This window comes from Ostrinia nubilalis, chromosome 11 (genome assembly GCF_963855985.1).
Source record: "Ostrinia nubilalis chromosome 11, ilOstNubi1.1, whole genome shotgun sequence".
Taxonomy (NCBI): Eukaryota; Metazoa; Arthropoda; class Insecta; order Lepidoptera; family Crambidae; genus Ostrinia; species Ostrinia nubilalis.
This window is the reverse complement of record NC_087098.1, coordinates 7,646,305-7,665,163: the sequence shown is the minus strand read 5'-3', so window position 1 is coordinate 7,665,163 and position 18,859 is coordinate 7,646,305. Positions and strand designations below refer to the sequence as shown.

At 36.0% G+C, this 18,859-nt stretch overlaps 2 protein-coding genes and 1 long non-coding RNA gene across 3 annotated transcripts; 1 reads left to right on the top strand and 2 right to left on the bottom strand.

The window, feature by feature from the left end:
- Positions 1 to 399: 399 nt before the first annotated feature.
- On the bottom strand, positions 400 to 4,065 carry LOC135076172 (threonine aspartase 1). The gene is made up of 4 exons (XM_063970638.1): positions 3,855 to 4,065; positions 3,567 to 3,695; positions 2,628 to 3,442; positions 400 to 2,532 (listed from the first exon to the last, which is right to left on the bottom strand). Exons 1-4 carry the CDS (start codon positions 3,880 to 3,882, stop codon positions 2,389 to 2,391), a joined length of 1,116 nt encoding a protein of 371 aa, XP_063826708.1. The 5' UTR covers positions 3,883 to 4,065; the 3' UTR covers positions 400 to 2,388.
- Positions 4,066 to 6,491: 2,426 nt separating this feature from the next.
- LOC135076170 (HIG1 domain family member 2A, mitochondrial) lies at positions 6,492 to 8,647 on the bottom strand. Its single transcript, XM_063970636.1, has 2 exons — positions 8,364 to 8,647; positions 6,492 to 6,882 (listed from the first exon to the last, which is right to left on the bottom strand). The coding sequence occupies exons 1-2, from the start codon at positions 8,491 to 8,493 to the stop codon at positions 6,716 to 6,718; spliced, it is 297 nt and encodes a 98-aa protein (XP_063826706.1). The 5' UTR covers positions 8,494 to 8,647; the 3' UTR covers positions 6,492 to 6,715.
- A 29-nt stretch (positions 8,648 to 8,676) lies between these two features.
- On the top strand, positions 8,677 to 13,335 carry LOC135076169 (uncharacterized). The gene is made up of 3 exons (XR_010258198.1): positions 8,677 to 8,965; positions 9,329 to 9,419; positions 12,898 to 13,335. It is a non-coding gene; the product is annotated as an uncharacterized LOC135076169 (long non-coding RNA).
- Positions 13,336 to 18,859: the final 5,524 nt, after the last annotated feature.

The window sequence follows — 18,859 nt, the reverse complement described above, 5'->3', positions numbered from 1 at the left end:
ACAAAATAATGATCGAACGATCAAAATATCGAAAGTCGATCTTATGTTGCATAGTATAATAGAAAGATGGAGGTAAGGGTTCCATGTTGACTATGATACCCAAAAGTGGAAAATAAAAAAAATGTGTTTATGAATTTGTTTCATTTACATTAATTGTATGACATTTTTTCAGGGTTCGAGGATATATATCTTGATATATATCCGATATATATCCAGCCGGTTTTGATGATATATATCAATTTTTAAAATTTGTAACTGTATTTGTACTTTTTCACATAAGATTTTTGTTTTTTAGTTGATTTTGCCGTATTTACAAGAAGATTTTATGTTTTTGCTTTATTTGTCTGATTTTAAGTTTTAAAAACATTAAAAACATGTTTATGTGACACATAATTATGCAATTGTATTCATAAATAATACAATAAAATAATAGTATAGCTTTCATACAAATTTGATATATATCAAAGTTGATATATATCGGATATATATCATAAATATCCGATATTTTGATATTTATAATAAATATCGGATATTTTCGAACCCTGCATTTTTTAAAACCTCTATATTGATTTTTCGATATTTTAATCATTCGATATTTTGATCGTTCGATCATTTGTAAATTCGATATTCTGAACGTTCGATATTTTGAGCATTCGATATTTTGATTTTCGATCATTTGTAATTCGATATGGTGTAGGTAACCCATTTGACACCACTAACCAATAATTCCAAGACAACTTTAAAAAACTTCAATCTAATCCTGAAAATTGTGTAGGTTTTCAAATTGGTAATTACCTATAAGTAAATATAGTTGTTAAATGCAATATTCTAGATCATAGATATTTCCGCATATTTTTATCTTTCAAGAAGTGGTACGGGAGCAAAATATCCCACAAATTGATATTGAGATCTTTAGTAATACTTAGGTAAATTAGTAAATAAATAATTTTACATAAGACATTAATCTTTTCACAAAGATGTACAAAACTACAAACACTTGAAAATAAATCGATGCAAATATTATGCTCTCTCATCTATCACATTCTTGAAAATAAAATATACTAGGCGTCAAAGAAATCGCACCTCCTCCCGCGACAATAATTTCTTCTGACACAATCATGTGCTCCACAAATATTGGTGTTATTTAAAAGCTCATTAATTAAACATAAAGAACACACATTTAATTTTTTTATAAACAATTAACAGGTACCATAAATGTGACATACCACAATGTGAAAAGGCCTCACTTGAGGCTTGCCTCTGCGCTCTGGGACCAATTAAACCAATTTTTGTGGGTATAAAACCAAATAATGATCTCACGTGTCCTCTTTAACAGATGTATGGCGATTAATCACAATTTAACAGTTTTATAGCCATATAAGTTGGCTCAAGCGTAACTACCTGTCGCTTTAAGAAGAGACTGGATCCTTCTAGACACATTTTTGGTGTAAAAACCTTTCCTTTAATGACATGAAGTTTAGAACTAGGCTTTCAAATGGTACCAATATTGGTAGGAAGTGGGGATGCATACGTTTAAAAGTATGTATTTGACGTCGCGGGAGGTGCGATTTATTTGACGCCGAGTGTAGGTAGTTGTTAAATGCAATATTCTAGGTCATAGTTATTATTTCACATAATTATTTTTGTATCTTTCAAAAAGTGATAGGGGAGCATAATACACCACAAATTGAGATCTTTAGTAAAGCCCTTAGGCCTTAGGTAAAGTAGTATACCTAGTTCTTGTTACTCACGAAGGCGAGTGAGCTTTACTTGTGTACGAGTAGATGCACATAACGTAACGTCTACCAAAACTTTGAAAAATGAACAGTTGTGAGCTACATGTAAAGGCTTCGTGAATTGCAACAACTATAAATAAATAATTGTACATAAGACATTAATCTTTTCACAAAGAAGTGCAAACACTTAAATTCATTGGGTGATTTTATTAGAGTAGCCAAGAGCCAATTTATGCAAATATGTATTATGCTCTCCCATCCATCACACTCCTGCAATTAATAGTATTGAATAAGCCGTGTGGTGACGGCAGAGTAGAATACATTTGTCACCAACCCCTACTCTTCCCGCGGGTGTCGTAAGAGGCGACTTAGGGACTACACATCAAACAGAGAATGGGCAGCAGCGCTCTCTGAAAAACATCAATCTTTTAAACTGCGATTTCCAACCCGCCTGCCAAGCGTGGAGATTATGGCAAAACCCTCCACTATAGTGGAGGAGGCTCATAGTCCAGCAGTGGACTGTAAAGGGCTGTTGATGAAGTAACAATACACATTGGCATCTCTTTATCTAATTATTAGTCAAGAACACAGTCACATTACCTAGGTATCTAAACATTATCTAAGCTAATTACACTAAAACTAAGAGTAGTAACTAGAGAGATCCATTACAGTTTGTTTCAGTCTTCACTTCCCATTGAAACGTTGGGCATGGTTGTATACGAACATTGAATGGTGTCCCTGACACAACTGCTTTGTGGCCTGGTTCAACCTTTGCTGGTAATTGAGATATAATGCACTGAAAACATAAATTATTTATATAAATATAGGTATATTTTATTTTAATCAAAATTATTTTTAAGAGACAATAGAAAAATAAAAAACAAACAATACCTTTGGTCTTTCATGTTCTGTTGACATGTAACCAATGCACATAGTTTTGGTAGTGTGACCCCAAAGCAGTTCCCCTTCTCCAATCGCAGGGTCAAAACGCAATGCCAATGTTCCACCCAATCGTTCAGAAACATCCCAAAGAAATGGTGAATTTAAGAAATGATCTTTCAAACATTTGTCCAGGCTTATTACAGGAGAGGGATCATTAAGGCTTTCTGCTGTCTTTCTGGCTAATTGAGTCCGAATTAAATGCTCGCCACAACCAGATGTGCATGCTGCTATGGAAGGTGACTTGTTATCCATGTTATTGACAGCCCACACGCCGCTGCCAAATGAAGCAGCCTGACCAACTCGGCCTTCATGCTTCAAAGAGACTCCTCCAGAACTAGCTCCTGATGCCACTATCCCATTGGAATCAACACATATTGCTCCCACAGTATCCAGAGGACTAAATTTAATGTCATTTTGAAGGGAGTATCTTTTCAATTTTCTTTTACTGTGTTTAAAGTTGCGAAAAGCACGGGCTGAAATCATATCTTTTTCATCTACAATTTCCAAACCCATTCTTTCTGCCCATGACCGGGCTCCTCGTCCAGTCAGAATGCATGGGGGAACCCTGCCCAGGGAGAGATTTTCACATTGCTTCATACACAAGTGTTTGGCCAAACTTATAGGATTCCAGACATTTGACACAGCACCACATGCTCCGAAATGTAGTGTTTGGCCATTCATAATAGATGCATCACACTCAACAGATCCATCCCAACTGAGATTTGATCCATATCCAGCATTAGTTAATGAACTGTTTTCTAATTCTAAAAAAAAACAAAAAATTAGTTGCTACCTTACATTTAATGAATTCCATAAATCAACATAACAGTATTTCAAGAAACACAATGACCATTCATAGAGGTGAAGAACTTTTTCAGTCATTATTACCTATTATTGCTTTTTCCACTGCATCTACTGCACTGCCTCCACTCTTAAGAGTTTCTATAGCTTTTCTACAAGCTGCATAGCATGTTCTTTGGTATTCTTTTTTAAGATTGTCACTGTGATACCCAGCTCCTATACAATCATAACATGAGATTAAGTTTGATGTATGGGAATAATAATCGAGGGGCTTTCATGTATTATACAAAATTGAAAAAGTATTTTGGTAGTATAGCTTTAAACAAATTTTTATTTAGCAAGTTATTCATTTGTACTATTAACAAAGTAGCTTACCGCAATGCACAGCAATGAATCCATTCATTTTTCAAGTGAATTGTGTTCTTACATGTATGAATCTACTGGCTTAAGAACTTATTTATTTCGGATTTTCAGTCGTTTTGTATTGAATGCTCTTGTTATTATTACGTGCTCTGTGGCTCTTGTCAAGAAAAAGTGCAAGCCAGCCAGAAGAGCAAGCAAGCAAAAACAAACACGCACACCGACACCGACAGTGAAGGGGAGGTCTCATCTGTGACAGTGAGTGAGTGACAGCCTCTAATCCATATCTGTGGTGACAGCATAGAGAAAAGTAATAAGTGACACTGACAGTTTGAAAGGATAGTTGGTTGAAAAAAAAAATATCGATATTTTTGGCGATTTATTGAAATAAACGAATACTTTTGTTCCCGTTGAGTCACTCACACCATTTTATGTAACCTCTAATCCATATCTGTGTATGTAACACTGTTAGGGGCACAGATGAGACAGGTACCCATTGGTAAAAAAATTACCGATTAGTAACACTGTTACTCAATGCCACATTTTTTTTTCACTTTGAGTAACAGTGTTACTCAACAAAACAGAGCCCCGATTACGGTAATTTTTAACGTCTACAATCCAGACACGCTTCTCGATTCTGCGATACGATTGGTCGTTCAACAGCGTACGTCAGCTGTTTTGACCAATCGTATCGCAGAATCGATGAACCGCGTCTGGATTGGAAACGTTAAAAGTTACCGTAATCGGGGCTCCGATTACGGTAATTTTTAACGTCAACAATCCAGACACGCTTCTCGATTCTGCGATACGATTGGTCGTTCAACAGCGTACGTCAGCTGTTTTGACCAATCGTATTGCAGAATCAGAAACGCGTCTGGATTGTAGACCATAGAGAAAAGTAATACATAGGAAATAGAGAACCCTCTCTGTCAAATTTTTGAGCCTACTAATTGACAGCCTGGTGTTAAATTCCCTGTACTTAACCTACGTACGTAACGCTCACATACATACATACATAGTACACGCACACATACATACATAAAGTCCTCGCACACATACACACAGTTCACGCACGCACACATAGGCCCTCATAACCTTCAAAGAATTATTGTTTTTATGATGTACACTGTAGAATTTTTTCAAATCCATTATTTTGAAAATATTTATCTTTATGGTGTACGTATTGTATTATTTTCAAAACAATGGATTTGGAATAATTCTACATTGCACATGAAAATGCAAATAAGTAAACAAAAACTTTTGAATTTAATAATTTTACTTTATTTATGAACACACATAATATTATACACCAAAAGCGTCTTTTCGCAAAGTTTTCAACAACACTAAAAAAGCATTTGCACATTGAGAAAACTCAGATCACTTGTGAACTTATCAGAAAGTTTCTTTGCGATTCACGAAGGAACGAACAAAACTCCGATGAACCAGAACAGCAGCAGGTACGAAGGAATGAACTTGAATTTGACTCGACGACTCTTCAATACTTTAATAGGGCCACAGAAAACTTAAATGATGGCTAAGAAAACAAGAATGCATTTAACATAACAAAAACAACACCGGCCATTTTGGAGGAAAAACAAAGTTGCCATATGTTAAATAGTAATTTCTACTACTCTATTATGTAAATTATAACAAAAATGTCAATGTTCAGTTTTAAATTAAAACAAATTAATTTCATTTAAAAAAAGTTTTCACATTGTAATTAACAATATTCTCAAATATATTTTAATTAAGAAAAAAATGAAAATATGAAGGAAACAGGAGCAGCGCCATCTAGAGCGTTTTAGGGTAGTTAAAAAGTATTTGAATTTATTCACCGATGTCGCTGTTTGGAAGCAAGTTTCACTTCGATGACCGTTGTATGGAAGTTTCCACACCCTGTTGTAGACGTTAAAAGTTACCGTAATCGGGGCTCTGGGCTCAGTGTTCCCGTTAAGTAACACATTCTTGCATAAAATCATTGTTTATACAGGGCGGAAACAACAAGTGATCTCACTCGATTACCTATTTCTTAAATATTCAAGATATTGAAAAACTATTTACTGATCTTAAAAGTGCTTTATGAGCTCTATCAAACGGTATCAATAATATTATGTTAGAGAATCAACTGGAACTATCCAAAAATTCAAATCAACTACACTTGATATCGTATAACTGGTTACTGATTCTAAAAGAGCTTCACAAGCTCTATCCAATGGTATCAATAAATAGGTTACAGAATAAACTGGATCTATCCATAAATTGAATGTTTCCTTCTTCCATACTTTTAGTACTACCACAGTCATGGCACTCATCTCTTGATAATATTATAGCAAGTAAAGCCTAAAATCAACGTTTTCCATAAATAATTTTAAATAAGGATGCAATTTATTTTAAGAGTTTATTATTTAATAAAAACTATTACACTTCTAATATTGTGTGGCTCTGGCCATCTGTGCTCTATCCGTCTTGCTTTCACGCCTAAACCACTGTACCGATTTTGATGATATTTGGCAGAGATAGTTTATGGACATAGGATAGTTTTTATCCCGGTTTTTGAAACAGGGACGCGCGCGTTAATTTTTTTCTGTGACAGATAAAATTCCACGCGGGCGATGCCGCGGGCGGAAAGCTAGTGATAAATAAAAGGCAAACTGAAACATTATTTAAATATTCCATTTTTATACAATTATTTCTTTGACTTTACATAACACTAAAAATATTTCAAATAATTTATTAACGAAAACTACACTTTCACAGCACAAGTTGGTAGGTACCATTGTTGAAATGACTGCAAAATGAATGACTATCATTAATTTTATCTTAGTTAATATGGGATTTATTTTGTTTTTAAGCAAGAAAGTAGTATTCCATGAAAATCATTTAAAGTTCTTTCCTGCAGTCATAATAACACCACCAACGAGAGCTGTGATAGTAAATCCTTGAGCGAGAATTCTGAGTCTCATCATCTGTTGAGACATTCGAGTTAGACCAGTTTTGAAGCTCCACAAGCCATATGATAATGCAGCGGCAGTTGCTAAAGCACCTGAAACATAAAAGAATGATATCGTAGGTACTTTTTTATTAGTACATTTTTTATCATTTGCCTCGGAATGAAAAACTACTATAGCTACAGACTTTAAATCAATTTTATTTAGTAGTCATAGTCATTTATTCCATAAACAATACATAACATTATCGTATTGGAAATTACAAAAGGCATGAAAAATTCAAAAACATCAACCAATATAAAATCACAAATTATACGACACAGCATAAAACTTTAACGGCCGAATACTGAAACACTACTCAAATCTGTCACTCAGCTGACGGGCTCCTAAATTTAAGTATCCTTCAATTTTAAATGGTATTCTCAAACGCTACTCAACGGATTTGAAGCCGTGATCAGCTAAGCAGCTCTCAAATGTTTACATAATGGCAACATTTACCAAAAAAAGTATGTTTTCATTTACACAAATGATAACTTTACGTCTTTTATCCATTACACGCAGCATCGTTTGGTTATGTATTGTCTTTTATGGAAATATACTCAATCAACTTAACATAGAACAGTTTATTTTTAGTTTCTATTATATATAAATCTCGTTTTATCATATAAAAAAATTAATGCTTGCATTTATATTTAATTAAAAAAATAATTTTAAAGGTGATACTTTTTATTGTTGAAATCTATTAAGTGGCGATCGTGGACCGAAACGTAACCACAATTGACATTTATCATTGTTGACTGACAGAGCATCAAATTGACAAATCAACAACTCTTGGAAATGCTGCTATGCGATGTCCTCTTAATCCTCAGAAATAGGCATGTTTATGTAAAGCGATTTCATAGCAGCTATTTTGGTTGTTACTTCGTGCACTATACGATGCACAGTTGGCTGTTAGATTTGGAAGATATCACCTAGTACACGTTCATAACTTCCCGTTGCGTAGAATAGTAGGGTTATAACTGAGGGTTATAATAAGTATTTGGTCCACTGGTTGTATGGCATTTGGTGAGGGGTTTCAAAGAGCTTCCAAATTATGAATCCAGAAACAACACCGTTTCTTTAGGGACGCGGAACCTCGCTCGGAATTGCATGTCATTATAATAATATTTTTCAATAGCGTTCAGCCTTATTGCGTTCCTGCGATTAGATCTAGGTATTTCCTCGAGGCTCGAAAGAAATGATAACGATGACACACATTATTTACCACTATTTAGGTCGATTTAGGTATAAGAATAGGATTTAAGATACCGCGCAAGCACTCTCAAATTTAACAGCTGCTTAAGACGATTTGACAGTTGTTTGAGTAATGCTTAGCGTTGAATGGCGTTTCAGTATGCGAAAATTCATTTAAGTGGCGTTTGAGTGCAACTTAATTTGAGAGGTGCTTAAAAATTGAGAACTGCTCAGATATTGTTTTGAGTATGCGAAATGTAAGTTTAGGAGCTGCTTAACTATTTGAGAAGCCGTCAAATATTTAAATGGCGTTTCAGTATTCGGCCGTAAGTAAGCTACATACCTATCGGAACAAATGGATTTGCATAAAACTTCCGGGAGAATTTTTGGGCTGAAGTCTCTCCATGCTGTACCGCTCCCATTTCGCGGCGCAATTGCACCCAATCTAAATCTGACGGTTCTTCGTTGGTCATCTTGATTATGATGTAGTATTTGTGCACAAAGTGATTTTAAAAATCAAAGTACGAAATTCTTTCTGATTTTCGAAAGAAATTCTGAATTTATTTCTGTTTTCTGACTGACATTCCTGTTTTCTTTAGCTGTCAAATTTTACTGACAGACAGCAGACAGGCAGAAAGAAATTTTTTTTTTTTTTTTTTTTTTATGGCTACGCTATGCCTTTTGCCAGTGTCGAGTTAAAAACGGGGAAACGGGAATTGAGGAAAATTGCCTAATATCGGAATTTGGAAAGGATTTGGATCAGGAAAATAAGGATATAAAACAGGGAAAATAAACATTATTATACACATAAATAAAAATTAAGTTTATAAACATCATAACTTTAAACTATTTACAGAAATAAAAGAGGCTATACAATTATATACATGAACATCTTTGTGAAACAGGAGAGACATTATGGAAGTCGGGAAGGGAATATGCAAAGAGGTAAGTTTTTGGATGAAATCAGATCGATCATAATTGGGACAAGAAAAGAAAATATGATTGATGGTGCCTGAATCATAACCGCACTCGCACAGATCATCATTAATGATGTGCAACCTGGCAAGGTGAGAGGGTGCACATGTGTGACCCAATCTCAGACGTATGATAATAGAGGTTACACATTTGTCAAATTTTAATTTAAAAAACCAAGGTTTTACAGGAATTTGTGGTTGAAGGAGTGAAAAAAGATAACCTTTCGATTTACTACTATCTTCCCAATCCGCTTGCCAAGAAGATATAAGAGATAGTTTAGGCAAAGACAACAGATCATGACAATAATTCTGATACGGATACATATCTCCACAGGTTACCGCCTCATTTGCAAGACGATCAGCAATTTCGTTGCCTCTAATCCCGCTGTGACCAGGAATCCAAACGAAACAAACATTCAGACCAAGTAAAGTACACTCATGAAATTCTTTTCTAATATCATATATAACAGGGAATTGGGTTCTGGATTTGAATGGAAAATGCTTTAAAGCATGAAGTGCACTCATGGAATCAGTGAAAATTACAGTATTATCAAGTTTATACAATTTGACATATTCTATTGCTCTCAAAAGGCCATAGCATTCCCCCGTAAAGACGGAGGTTTCAGGAGGAAATTTGACTTTTTGGACAATTTTATACTGTGTGTGGAAAATTCCCACTCCAGTAGTTTCAGTACAGGAATGTTTGGAAGCATCTGTATAAATATGATGAAAACCAGTAAACTGTGTGTCTAAAATTTCATGAAATTTAGTAACAATATTTATGTCTTGCTTATCAATAGGAAGAAAAGAGATGTTGATAGGGGTTAAAAGAGACTCAATGTTGCAATGAAACAGTGGTAAGTATTTTGATCGGTGAATAGGGGAGGAGAGAGACTTTAATTTACTGTAACTCTGTAAAAGATAAGGAACAGTTTTATGTTTCCAATAGTTTGAAACGACAACTTTTTCAGACAAACATTGCAGTTTTGGTAAAAGCTGATGATTAGAAAAATAGAATATACGAAATAGAAATTTGTCACATAGGAACTGCCTTCTAAATTTGAGAGGGGGATCACAACATTCAACTTGAAGTGCATTTACTGGACTACTTTTCATTGCTCCTGTTACAATTCTAAGGGCTTTTGATTGAATAAGATCTAGTTTTCTAAAAGCTGATTTGTTACCTGGCTCTAGAAGGAATGTACCGTAATCTAAAACACTTCTAATGAGAGCATTGTAAATAAGTTTCATTGAATAAGGGTGAGCTCCCCACCATACACCAGATAGGCATCTAAGCAGATTTACCCTTTTTTCACATTTTTCTACTATATACTCACAATGCTGGCGTCCAGTCAGTTTCGAATCAAGAATTATTCCCAGAAATTTGTGAAAAGGTTTAACAGGGATAACATCATTATCATATGAAATTTGAACAGGTGGAGGGTTCTTAGATCTGGAAAAAACTACTATGGCACTTTTGTTTGCGGTTAAGTTTAAACCATTTTTATCAAGCCAAGATTTTAAATTTGATAATGAGAATTTCAAAGTTGTCGCAGCTTCATCTATTTTTTTATTAATATTATACAACAACAAGTCATCAGCATATTGGAGAATTTTTATATTGCAATTATTAGAGATTGATGATGCTAGATCATGAGTGTAAACATTATACAGCAAAGGACTAAGGACAGAACCTTGTGGAAGGCCTTTCCAGCAAGTGCGATTGAACGTAGAGTCATCTTGTGACAGATCTAGACACCTTTCATATAAAATATTTATAATAAAATTGCATAACATTGTAGGGACATTTAGAGAATAAAGTTTATTAAGCAATATCGGGATTAGGACGTTATCATATGCTGTGTTTACATCTAGAAAAGCTGCTACAACCGATTGATTATCAGAAAAAGCAAGCCGGATATCTGTAATGAGTATACTGATACTATCCATGGTACTTTTTCCCTTTCTAAAACCAAATTGACTATCGGCAAGCAAATCATTACATTCAAGAAACCATTCGAGTCGATTTTTAATTAAGTGTTCAGCTAGTTTTATTAATACTGAGGAAAGAACTATTGGGCGATACGAAGATGGGTCTGACGGGGACTTATTTGGTTTAGGGATTGGCAACACTTTTTGAAACTTCCATGACAGAGGGACGTCACTACCTGTCATCGCAATTGAATTGATGATTTCCAAATAATATGAGAGTACTTGATCATCTAAGTTATGAAAGAAGGAATACGGGATACCATCTGCACCTGGAGACGAATCAGAAACGTTTTGTATGATTCCCTTAAGTTCAAACAGTGAAAATGGCCGGTCAATGGCAGACACAGGGTCTGGGACTGGCGAAGTTAGGTACAGTTTTTGAGGGACCCATGGTGGAGCTAGTTTGTCAACGAAAGCACCAGCGATTTCTAGTGGGATAGAAGGGCGAGAAGACTCTGTCATGCCAGATTTAAATCGGCGAATGTTTTGCCATACTATTGAAGATGGGGTTTCAGGGGAAATTGATAAGCAGAACTTTCTCCAACTCTCGAATTTTTTCTTTTTAAAAAGTTCACGAGATTCTTCTGTTACCTTACTTAATTCTGAAAAATTTTCATTGGTCATATTAGCTTTATATTTACGCTCGGCAGACTTTCTTTTTTTTATGGCCTCTGTACAATCACTGTCCCACCATGGTTGCGGGGGCAGCTTATGATTAAGTTTTTTTAAAGGAAAAGCTTTATTTGCGGAATCTACTAATAGATTGGTAAAGGATGTAGCGCAAGTGGATTCATTACCAGATGAAACAATTGGAAGAGAGGGGAGATTGTTCTCAACACCTTCTTTAAATGTATTCCACGCATTGCTGGTCCTATCTGGAAGTCTATGTTTCAGTTGTGGAACATATTTAGAAGTTAAAGGACTATTAAATGGAAAGGTAATTAAAATGGGGTAGTGGTCACTGCCATATGATGAAGGGAGTGTTTGCCAAGATAACAGTGAAGCTAGGCTAGGGGAACATATTGACAGATCAACAGCACTTTGACTTTGGCCTGGACTGGTCAAACGAGTAGGAGATCCTGTATTTAATGTACACAAGTTATGATTATCAATGATGTCAAGTAACATTTCACCATAGTTATTTGAAATAGAACTGCCCCATGCTCGATGGTGACAGTTGAAATCTCCTAGAATAATCAAAGGTTTAGGTAGAGATGATATTATTTGATCAATTTCAGATAAGATAGAAGAACAGGGATGAGGAATGTATATAGACACTAAACAAAAATTATAAATACTTATTGCTACAATAGACAAATCAATACTGTGGTTAGGGATAGAAATTGTATTAAAAGGGACAGACTTGTTGATAAATATGGCTACCCCACCATATCCATCAACCCGGTCTTCCCTGATAGAATTATAGCCATTAACTTTCAACTTTTGGTTAGGTTTAAGCCAAGTTTCTGCCAGAGCAAAAACGAAAGGCTCAAACTTATTAATCATGTGAAAAAAGTCACTCTTTTTGCTGATGATACTCCGGCAGTTCCACTGCATTGCCTTCGCAGCCATTTTGAAGGAATCGAATTAAACTTTCTAGTAAAGGGGCGACGTTGGACGGTGATTTGATATTACACTGAGAAAAAACATTAATCAAAGTTATAATAAGACTAGATAAATTTGTTGCTGAATCTTCTTTAGGTTGGTTATTAATAGCACATCCATCCCTTGGGGATGGGAAAGAATAGTCACGTATTAAATTATTATGAGCCACTTTATCATAACCCTTAGAATGTGAAGGAGAAGGACGGGGTGTCATGAAGACTGTCTTTTTGTAAGATGATGCTTTTGGAGGACCAGAATTAGGGTTATAATAAGGAATATTTTTACTAAAAGAGCTTTGTTTTTCAGGGTTAGAGGACAATACGTCTGCATAGGACTTTGAGGCTGGAGGGTGAATCTTGGAAGCCTCTGCATATGAGATGGAATTTTCAGCCATATAAGACTTAATTTTTTTCTGACGGATGAATTCTGGGCATGACTTGCTAGTTGCAAAGTGGAAACCGGAGCAAAGACAACAGGAAGCTTGGTCTTCATAAACAGAGCACGAATCTCCCATGTGGGCCTGCCCACACTTAAAACAGCGAGGCTGGGACCTACATTGGGCCTTTGTATGACCAAATCGGCAACAATTAAAACATTGTACTGTAGGAAAGATATACAATTCAACTGGTAAAGCATTGTAGCAAATAAATACTCTTTTTGGTAAGGTTTGTCCGTCAAATGTTACAACAACTGATTGAGAGGGTTTCCAAGAAACTGAACCATTATTAAAAGATTTAAAATTCAGTCTGCGCACTTTTATTATTTTCCCACATCCTACTGGAACTGACATGTTTTCTATGACTTCTTCGGGGGACCATTCAGCAGGAACACCACGAACAAGTCCCATTCTAGTGACGTTGAATGTAGGGATAAAAGCCTTGAAATCATTAGAGTCCAGTTTAGGATGACTCATAAATGAGTTAGCCTGAGAGAAGTCTGAAAATGAGACTGAACATTTGTTTCGTCCGATTCTCTTGACGCTTCCATCAATAATGTTATGAAAATTATGTCTCTTTAGAAAGTTCCCAAAAGTAACCGGATGCAAATAAACGCCGTCACTGGGAGACGATTGATTACGCTGAACGTGGACAATGTATGGAGCCGTATCAGAGTTATTGTAGAACTTGCGTCCAATAGTGACGGGAGCAGAGCCCGAATTTGGCAAATCCTGGTCAATAGGAGTGGGAGTAGGAGGATCTACTGTAGGAGTTTTGTCATCAGGGTTACTCATACGACCATCAACCTTTTTCTTTTCCTGTCCATGAAGTTTTCTTTTCTTGTGACTACGTTTGAGAGCGGGGGGAGCAGTAAATGAATTTTCGGAATCTGTATCATTTGTTACCGTCACATAAAATCCTACTGAAGGAGAAGACTGTCCAGGAGAGCTGATAGACTCATCAAAAACAGGGGGAACTGATCCCCCTGGGTCAGGAGGATCGTTCATGGTGAGAGACGAAATTGAGAAAAAACTTACCTAATAACAGCTCAAATAACACTATCTACACAAAATATACGTACACACTAATAAATATTTACACTAAAACTACTTCCCTGATCACAATTACGCGAAAATTTATAAATAAAATCGGAAAGTTAAAAAAGACACCCGCCGAGTTTAACGTTTCCCGCGCTTTTCCAGAAAGAAATTATTTGTCAAAATCAGCTGACAGATAAGTATGCCTCCAGTATTGTACAAAGCAGTTAGCGCCATCTAGAAGTATTCTTTAATACAAACTAACCCTAACCTAAAAAATCAACCTGAATGTCTCCAACTTCCTCATTGGCCCTAGAGCAATTCCAAATGAGGATCAGTACTGTTGTAGAAAATTCAATAAAACTAGTATCTACGTTAATCTTTAAGACATAAGAAAGATATATCTTTTTGAATTATCCAAATCGGACCATTACTTACGAAGATATTAAGTAATAAACATAGGCCGTTTTTGCCGCTAAAAGACAACGTACGCAGGGCCGCGTGACGTCACTATATCCGAATCGAGCGCAGCCGGCGTACTATTGGGATGGAAAATATTTTTTTCCAGCTAAACTATCAGTTTTAGAAAAAAACTTTTAATAACATTTATTCATCAGAATAAAGTAACCTATCGACCAGTAATTTTTAAAAATAAAAATTGTGAAAAATAAGTGTCGCTATGTCCAAAAACCACATTTTTATAGGATTCGATGGAATGCGGAGACGCGGTTGGGGTGAGTGTAACTTTATGATTGTTTGTATTGAACATAATTATACATAATATGAGTGCTAATACCCAGTTTCTGGCCTATGGGAGGGGGGGAGGGGATAAGTCATACCCAGATTATAGCCTGGGGGGAGGGGCAAGCCAGCTTACCCAGCTTCTGTCCTTGGTAAGAGGGGGGGAGAGGCAAGTCATACCCAGTTTCTGGCCTAGGGGGAGGGGGGGGGGGGTAGTCATACCCAGCTTCTGGCCGAGGGGGAGTCATACCTAGCTTATGCTTATGGACTGGGGGGAGGAACTAGCCTTACCCAGCTTCTGGCCTGGGGGGAGGGGGGGGGGGGTCAAGTCATAACCAGTTTCTGGTTCTGGCCTAGGGGGGGGGGGGGGGAGGGGTAAATCATACCCGACTTCTGGCCGAGGGGGAAGTCATGCCCAGCTTATGACCTGGGGAGAGGAGAGGGACGGGGGAGTCATACCCAGCTTATAGGCTAAGATTAAATAGATTTCCAGGAGGGAGCAGCTGGCCCGCCCATGGGAAAGGCGAATAGATAGGTAGGTACGGAGGTTTAACTCAGAAAAACTAAATAACAGGTAGGTATTGCGTGTACATCGAAATGTGCGTGTACATCGAAATGTGCGTGTACATCGAAATGATCTTCATAGCAATGTCTTGTAGCCTAGGCAGAGTGTATCTGCCTCAGCTATACTTATTGTTAGAAGTAAATAAATTAATATTTATACATTTTTATATTTTACTTGGACGAAGATATGACTCTAACAACACTTCTGAACACTTTATTTGAATAAATCGCCAAATATACCACCGCGGAGACCCTAATCGCGTCTCCGCGTTCCATTGAATCGTATGAGCGTATGGATTTTTTGCGATATTTTTCACAATTTCTATTTTAAAAAATTACCTATCGATAGCTTACTTTATTCTGATGAATAAATGTCATAACAAGTTTTTCTCTAAAACTGATAGTTTGGCTAGAAAAAAATATTTTCTATCCACGCAGTACGCCGGCAGCGTTCGGATCGGATATAATGACGTCATCGGTCCCGCGCCGGGCGGTCAGTGAACTTTTTTAGTAATTTGGTCATAACTTCGTCAATTTTTGTCGTAGAACAAAAATTTTTGGACTGTATATTAAGGATTTCTTAGACCTATAAATCTGCATTCACAGCTAAAAATCGAAATGATCCTCATTTACCATCAATAAAAGCCTAATTAGAGTCATCAAACCTCTAGAATTTCATAACTATGAGTTGTTTTCTGTGTGTAAGCTGAGGACACGTGTCTCCAGCTGACACATCTGTATCTTCGTAAATATTTATGCTACGATAATGTATTATACCTCAAAAATTACAGTCGAATCCAAATAGTAGGCTTTCCACTTTTCAAGACTTTAGCTCAAATACTGTTAAAACCACGATCAAAAAACTATGTGCGAGCTGGAGTACCGTGTCTCCAGCTTACACATCTGTATCTTCGTAAATATTTAAGCTACATCAATGTTTTATATCTCATAAATTAAAGTCGAATAAAAAAACCCGACTTCAAATCTTTCAAAGCTTTATCTCGAACCGTTTTAGAACTACGAACCGATATGTATGTGTAAGCTGGTGACACGTAACACACGGTGGATTATTAAAACCGTATAAGTTAGAGTTGCGTTTTAAAGATCAAATAATTCGTTATAATTAAAGTACACACGAGACATAATTTCAAATCTCTAGGCCTCTTAGTTTCAGAATTAAAAGCCAAAAACTATTTCCCCGCCAAATAATTCAAATAATGTGGGTCGACTGCGACGTTGCCGTTCCGTGCGTCCACTAGAGCAGTCGAATTTGAACCTAAAAACTAGTAACGTTTGAATCATTTTTATTTGTAGTTTAAATCATTTAATTTCGATTATAAGAATTTTAGACTAGGAGCCGGCTGATTTGTGTATTGAGTACCTAATAACCTATATTTTATAAATAAATAATAATAAATAATGGTTGAGTCCCGGGAAAGGACGTAGGATAGATTTTATCCCGGTTTTTGAAATATGATAAAGATTTTCATCATCATCATAAATCATCTGAAAATTATAAATAACTTGAAAAAATCGAGTATTCGGGTAGCCCTAGTGATACTCTACCTCTGGGCTTCGGCTTGACAGTACTTTTTGGGAAACCTTGTTTAAGTCGTTATGTTCGCTTAATCTTGTAGTTAATTTTTTTTTAAATTTGATTCTTCAACAAAAGAAGAAGAATTCAATGAGAGTTTTCGCGATTGGAAAATCCGCCAGATGACAATACATAGATGCGAGGTCCAAATGCTGCATGATTGGTTATTTTTGACATGACATTGACAGATATGTCAAAATCCACCAATAACGCAGCATTTGGACCTCGCGTCTACTTATTGCCATCTGGCGGATTTTTCAATCGCGAAAACCCTCATTGTCAACTGTGTTTGTCATAGAGCAAAATCTGTTTGTAACCATAGAGCAAAATATAGTTGTTGCCCATTTTTGCCACTTGACGTAGCAGAATCGTGGGACTTCACTGTATATAAATGAAAATTAAAGTGGTTGCGTTTAGAAACGCCACAAATATTTGAGCCTTTGGAAACAAGTTCGTTACTTGTATATTAAAATATAATTTTGTTTTACCTAGCTTTTTCTTATTAATAAAATATAGGTTATTAGGTACTCAATACACAAATCAGCCGGCTCCTAGTCTAAAATTCTTATAATCGAAATTAAATGATTTAAACTACAAATAAAAATGATTCAAACGCTACTAGTATTTAGGTTCAAATTCGACTGCTCTAGTGGACGCACGGAACGGCAACGTCGCAGTCGACCCACATTATTTGAATTATTTGGCGGGAAAATAGTTTTTGGCTTTTAATTCTGAAACTAAGAGGCCTAGAGATTTGAAATTATGTCTCGTGTGTACTTTAATTATAACGAATTATTTGATCTTTAAAACGCAACTCTAACTTATACGGTTTTAATAATCCACCGTGTGTTACGTGTCACCAGCTTACACATACATATCGGTTCGTAGTTCGAAAACGGTTCGAGATAAAGCTTTGAAATATTTGAAGTCGGGTTTTTTTATTCGACTTTAATTTATGAGATATAAAACATTGTTATAGCTTAAATATTTACGAAGATACAGATGTGTAAGCTGGAGACACGGTACTCCAGCTCGCACATAGTTTTTTGATCGTGGTTTTAACAGTATTTGAGCTAAAGTCTTGAAAAGTGGAAAGCCTACTATTTGGATTCGACTGTAATTTTTGAGGTATAATACATTATCGTAGCATAAATATTTACAAAGATACAGATGTGTCAGCTGGAGACACGTGTCCTCAGCTTACACATAGAAAACAACTCATAGTTATGAAGTTCTAATGGCTCTAATTGAATGATTGAGAGGTTTGATGACTCTAATTAGGCTTTTATTGATGGTATACTTGGAATTGCTCTAGGGCCAATGAGGAAGTTGGAGACATTCAGGTAAAAATCATGGTTGTCACCATGAAGCTAAAGATAAATGGAAGCCACACTTCGAATACCTACCTGAAGCATAACCTACGTATCACTACCTCGCTCTCTGTGGGCAGACTCTCTCTTTCTAAATAAACAAAAAATATAAATTTGCTCAAAGTCAACGAAACTCAATGTAAAATCTTTATTTCTTGACATAGGTATCATTAAATAATAAGTGTTAACACTGGTAAAACGTTTTAGGAAGAAATTACTGTGAAAAATGTTTACAATGATCCAATGTCGGAAATCACGAAATAAACACTTACGCATGGAATCATAAGTCACTTCCGGGACACCACGTACTACCGCAACTACGCACTACAAAATTTTGCACCATTTCTTGTGATAAAACAATGATTAGGTCCTGTAAAAAATCTCAAACGAAATTAACTGCATAGTAAATAAAATAGTAAACAACCGCCCATGATGGGCCGGATTGGGCCGATGTTGCCTCATGGTACCGTTCTTCAGGAATTGGGATTGTAATTCCCTGATTCGCCAACACATTAAGCCTAAACA

Coding starts and splice junctions, on each gene's coding strand:
- LOC135076170 (XM_063970636.1), bottom strand. CDS start 8,493: ATGACCAACGAAGAACCGTCAGATTTAGATTGGGTGCAATTGCGCCGC. Junction 6,883..8,363: donor AAATCCATTTGTTCCGATAG/GTATGTAGCTTA, acceptor TTTATGTTTCAG/GTGCTTTAGCAACTGCCGCT.
- LOC135076172 (XM_063970638.1), bottom strand. CDS start 3,882: ATGAATGGATTCATTGCTGTGCATTGCG. Junction 3,696..3,854: donor ATTCATTGCTGTGCATTGCG/GTAAGCTACTTT, acceptor ATGATTGTATAG/GAGCTGGGTATCACAGTGAC. Junction 2,533..2,627: donor CAGAACATGAAAGACCAAAG/GTATTGTTTGTT, acceptor TTATGTTTTCAG/TGCATTATATCTCAATTACC.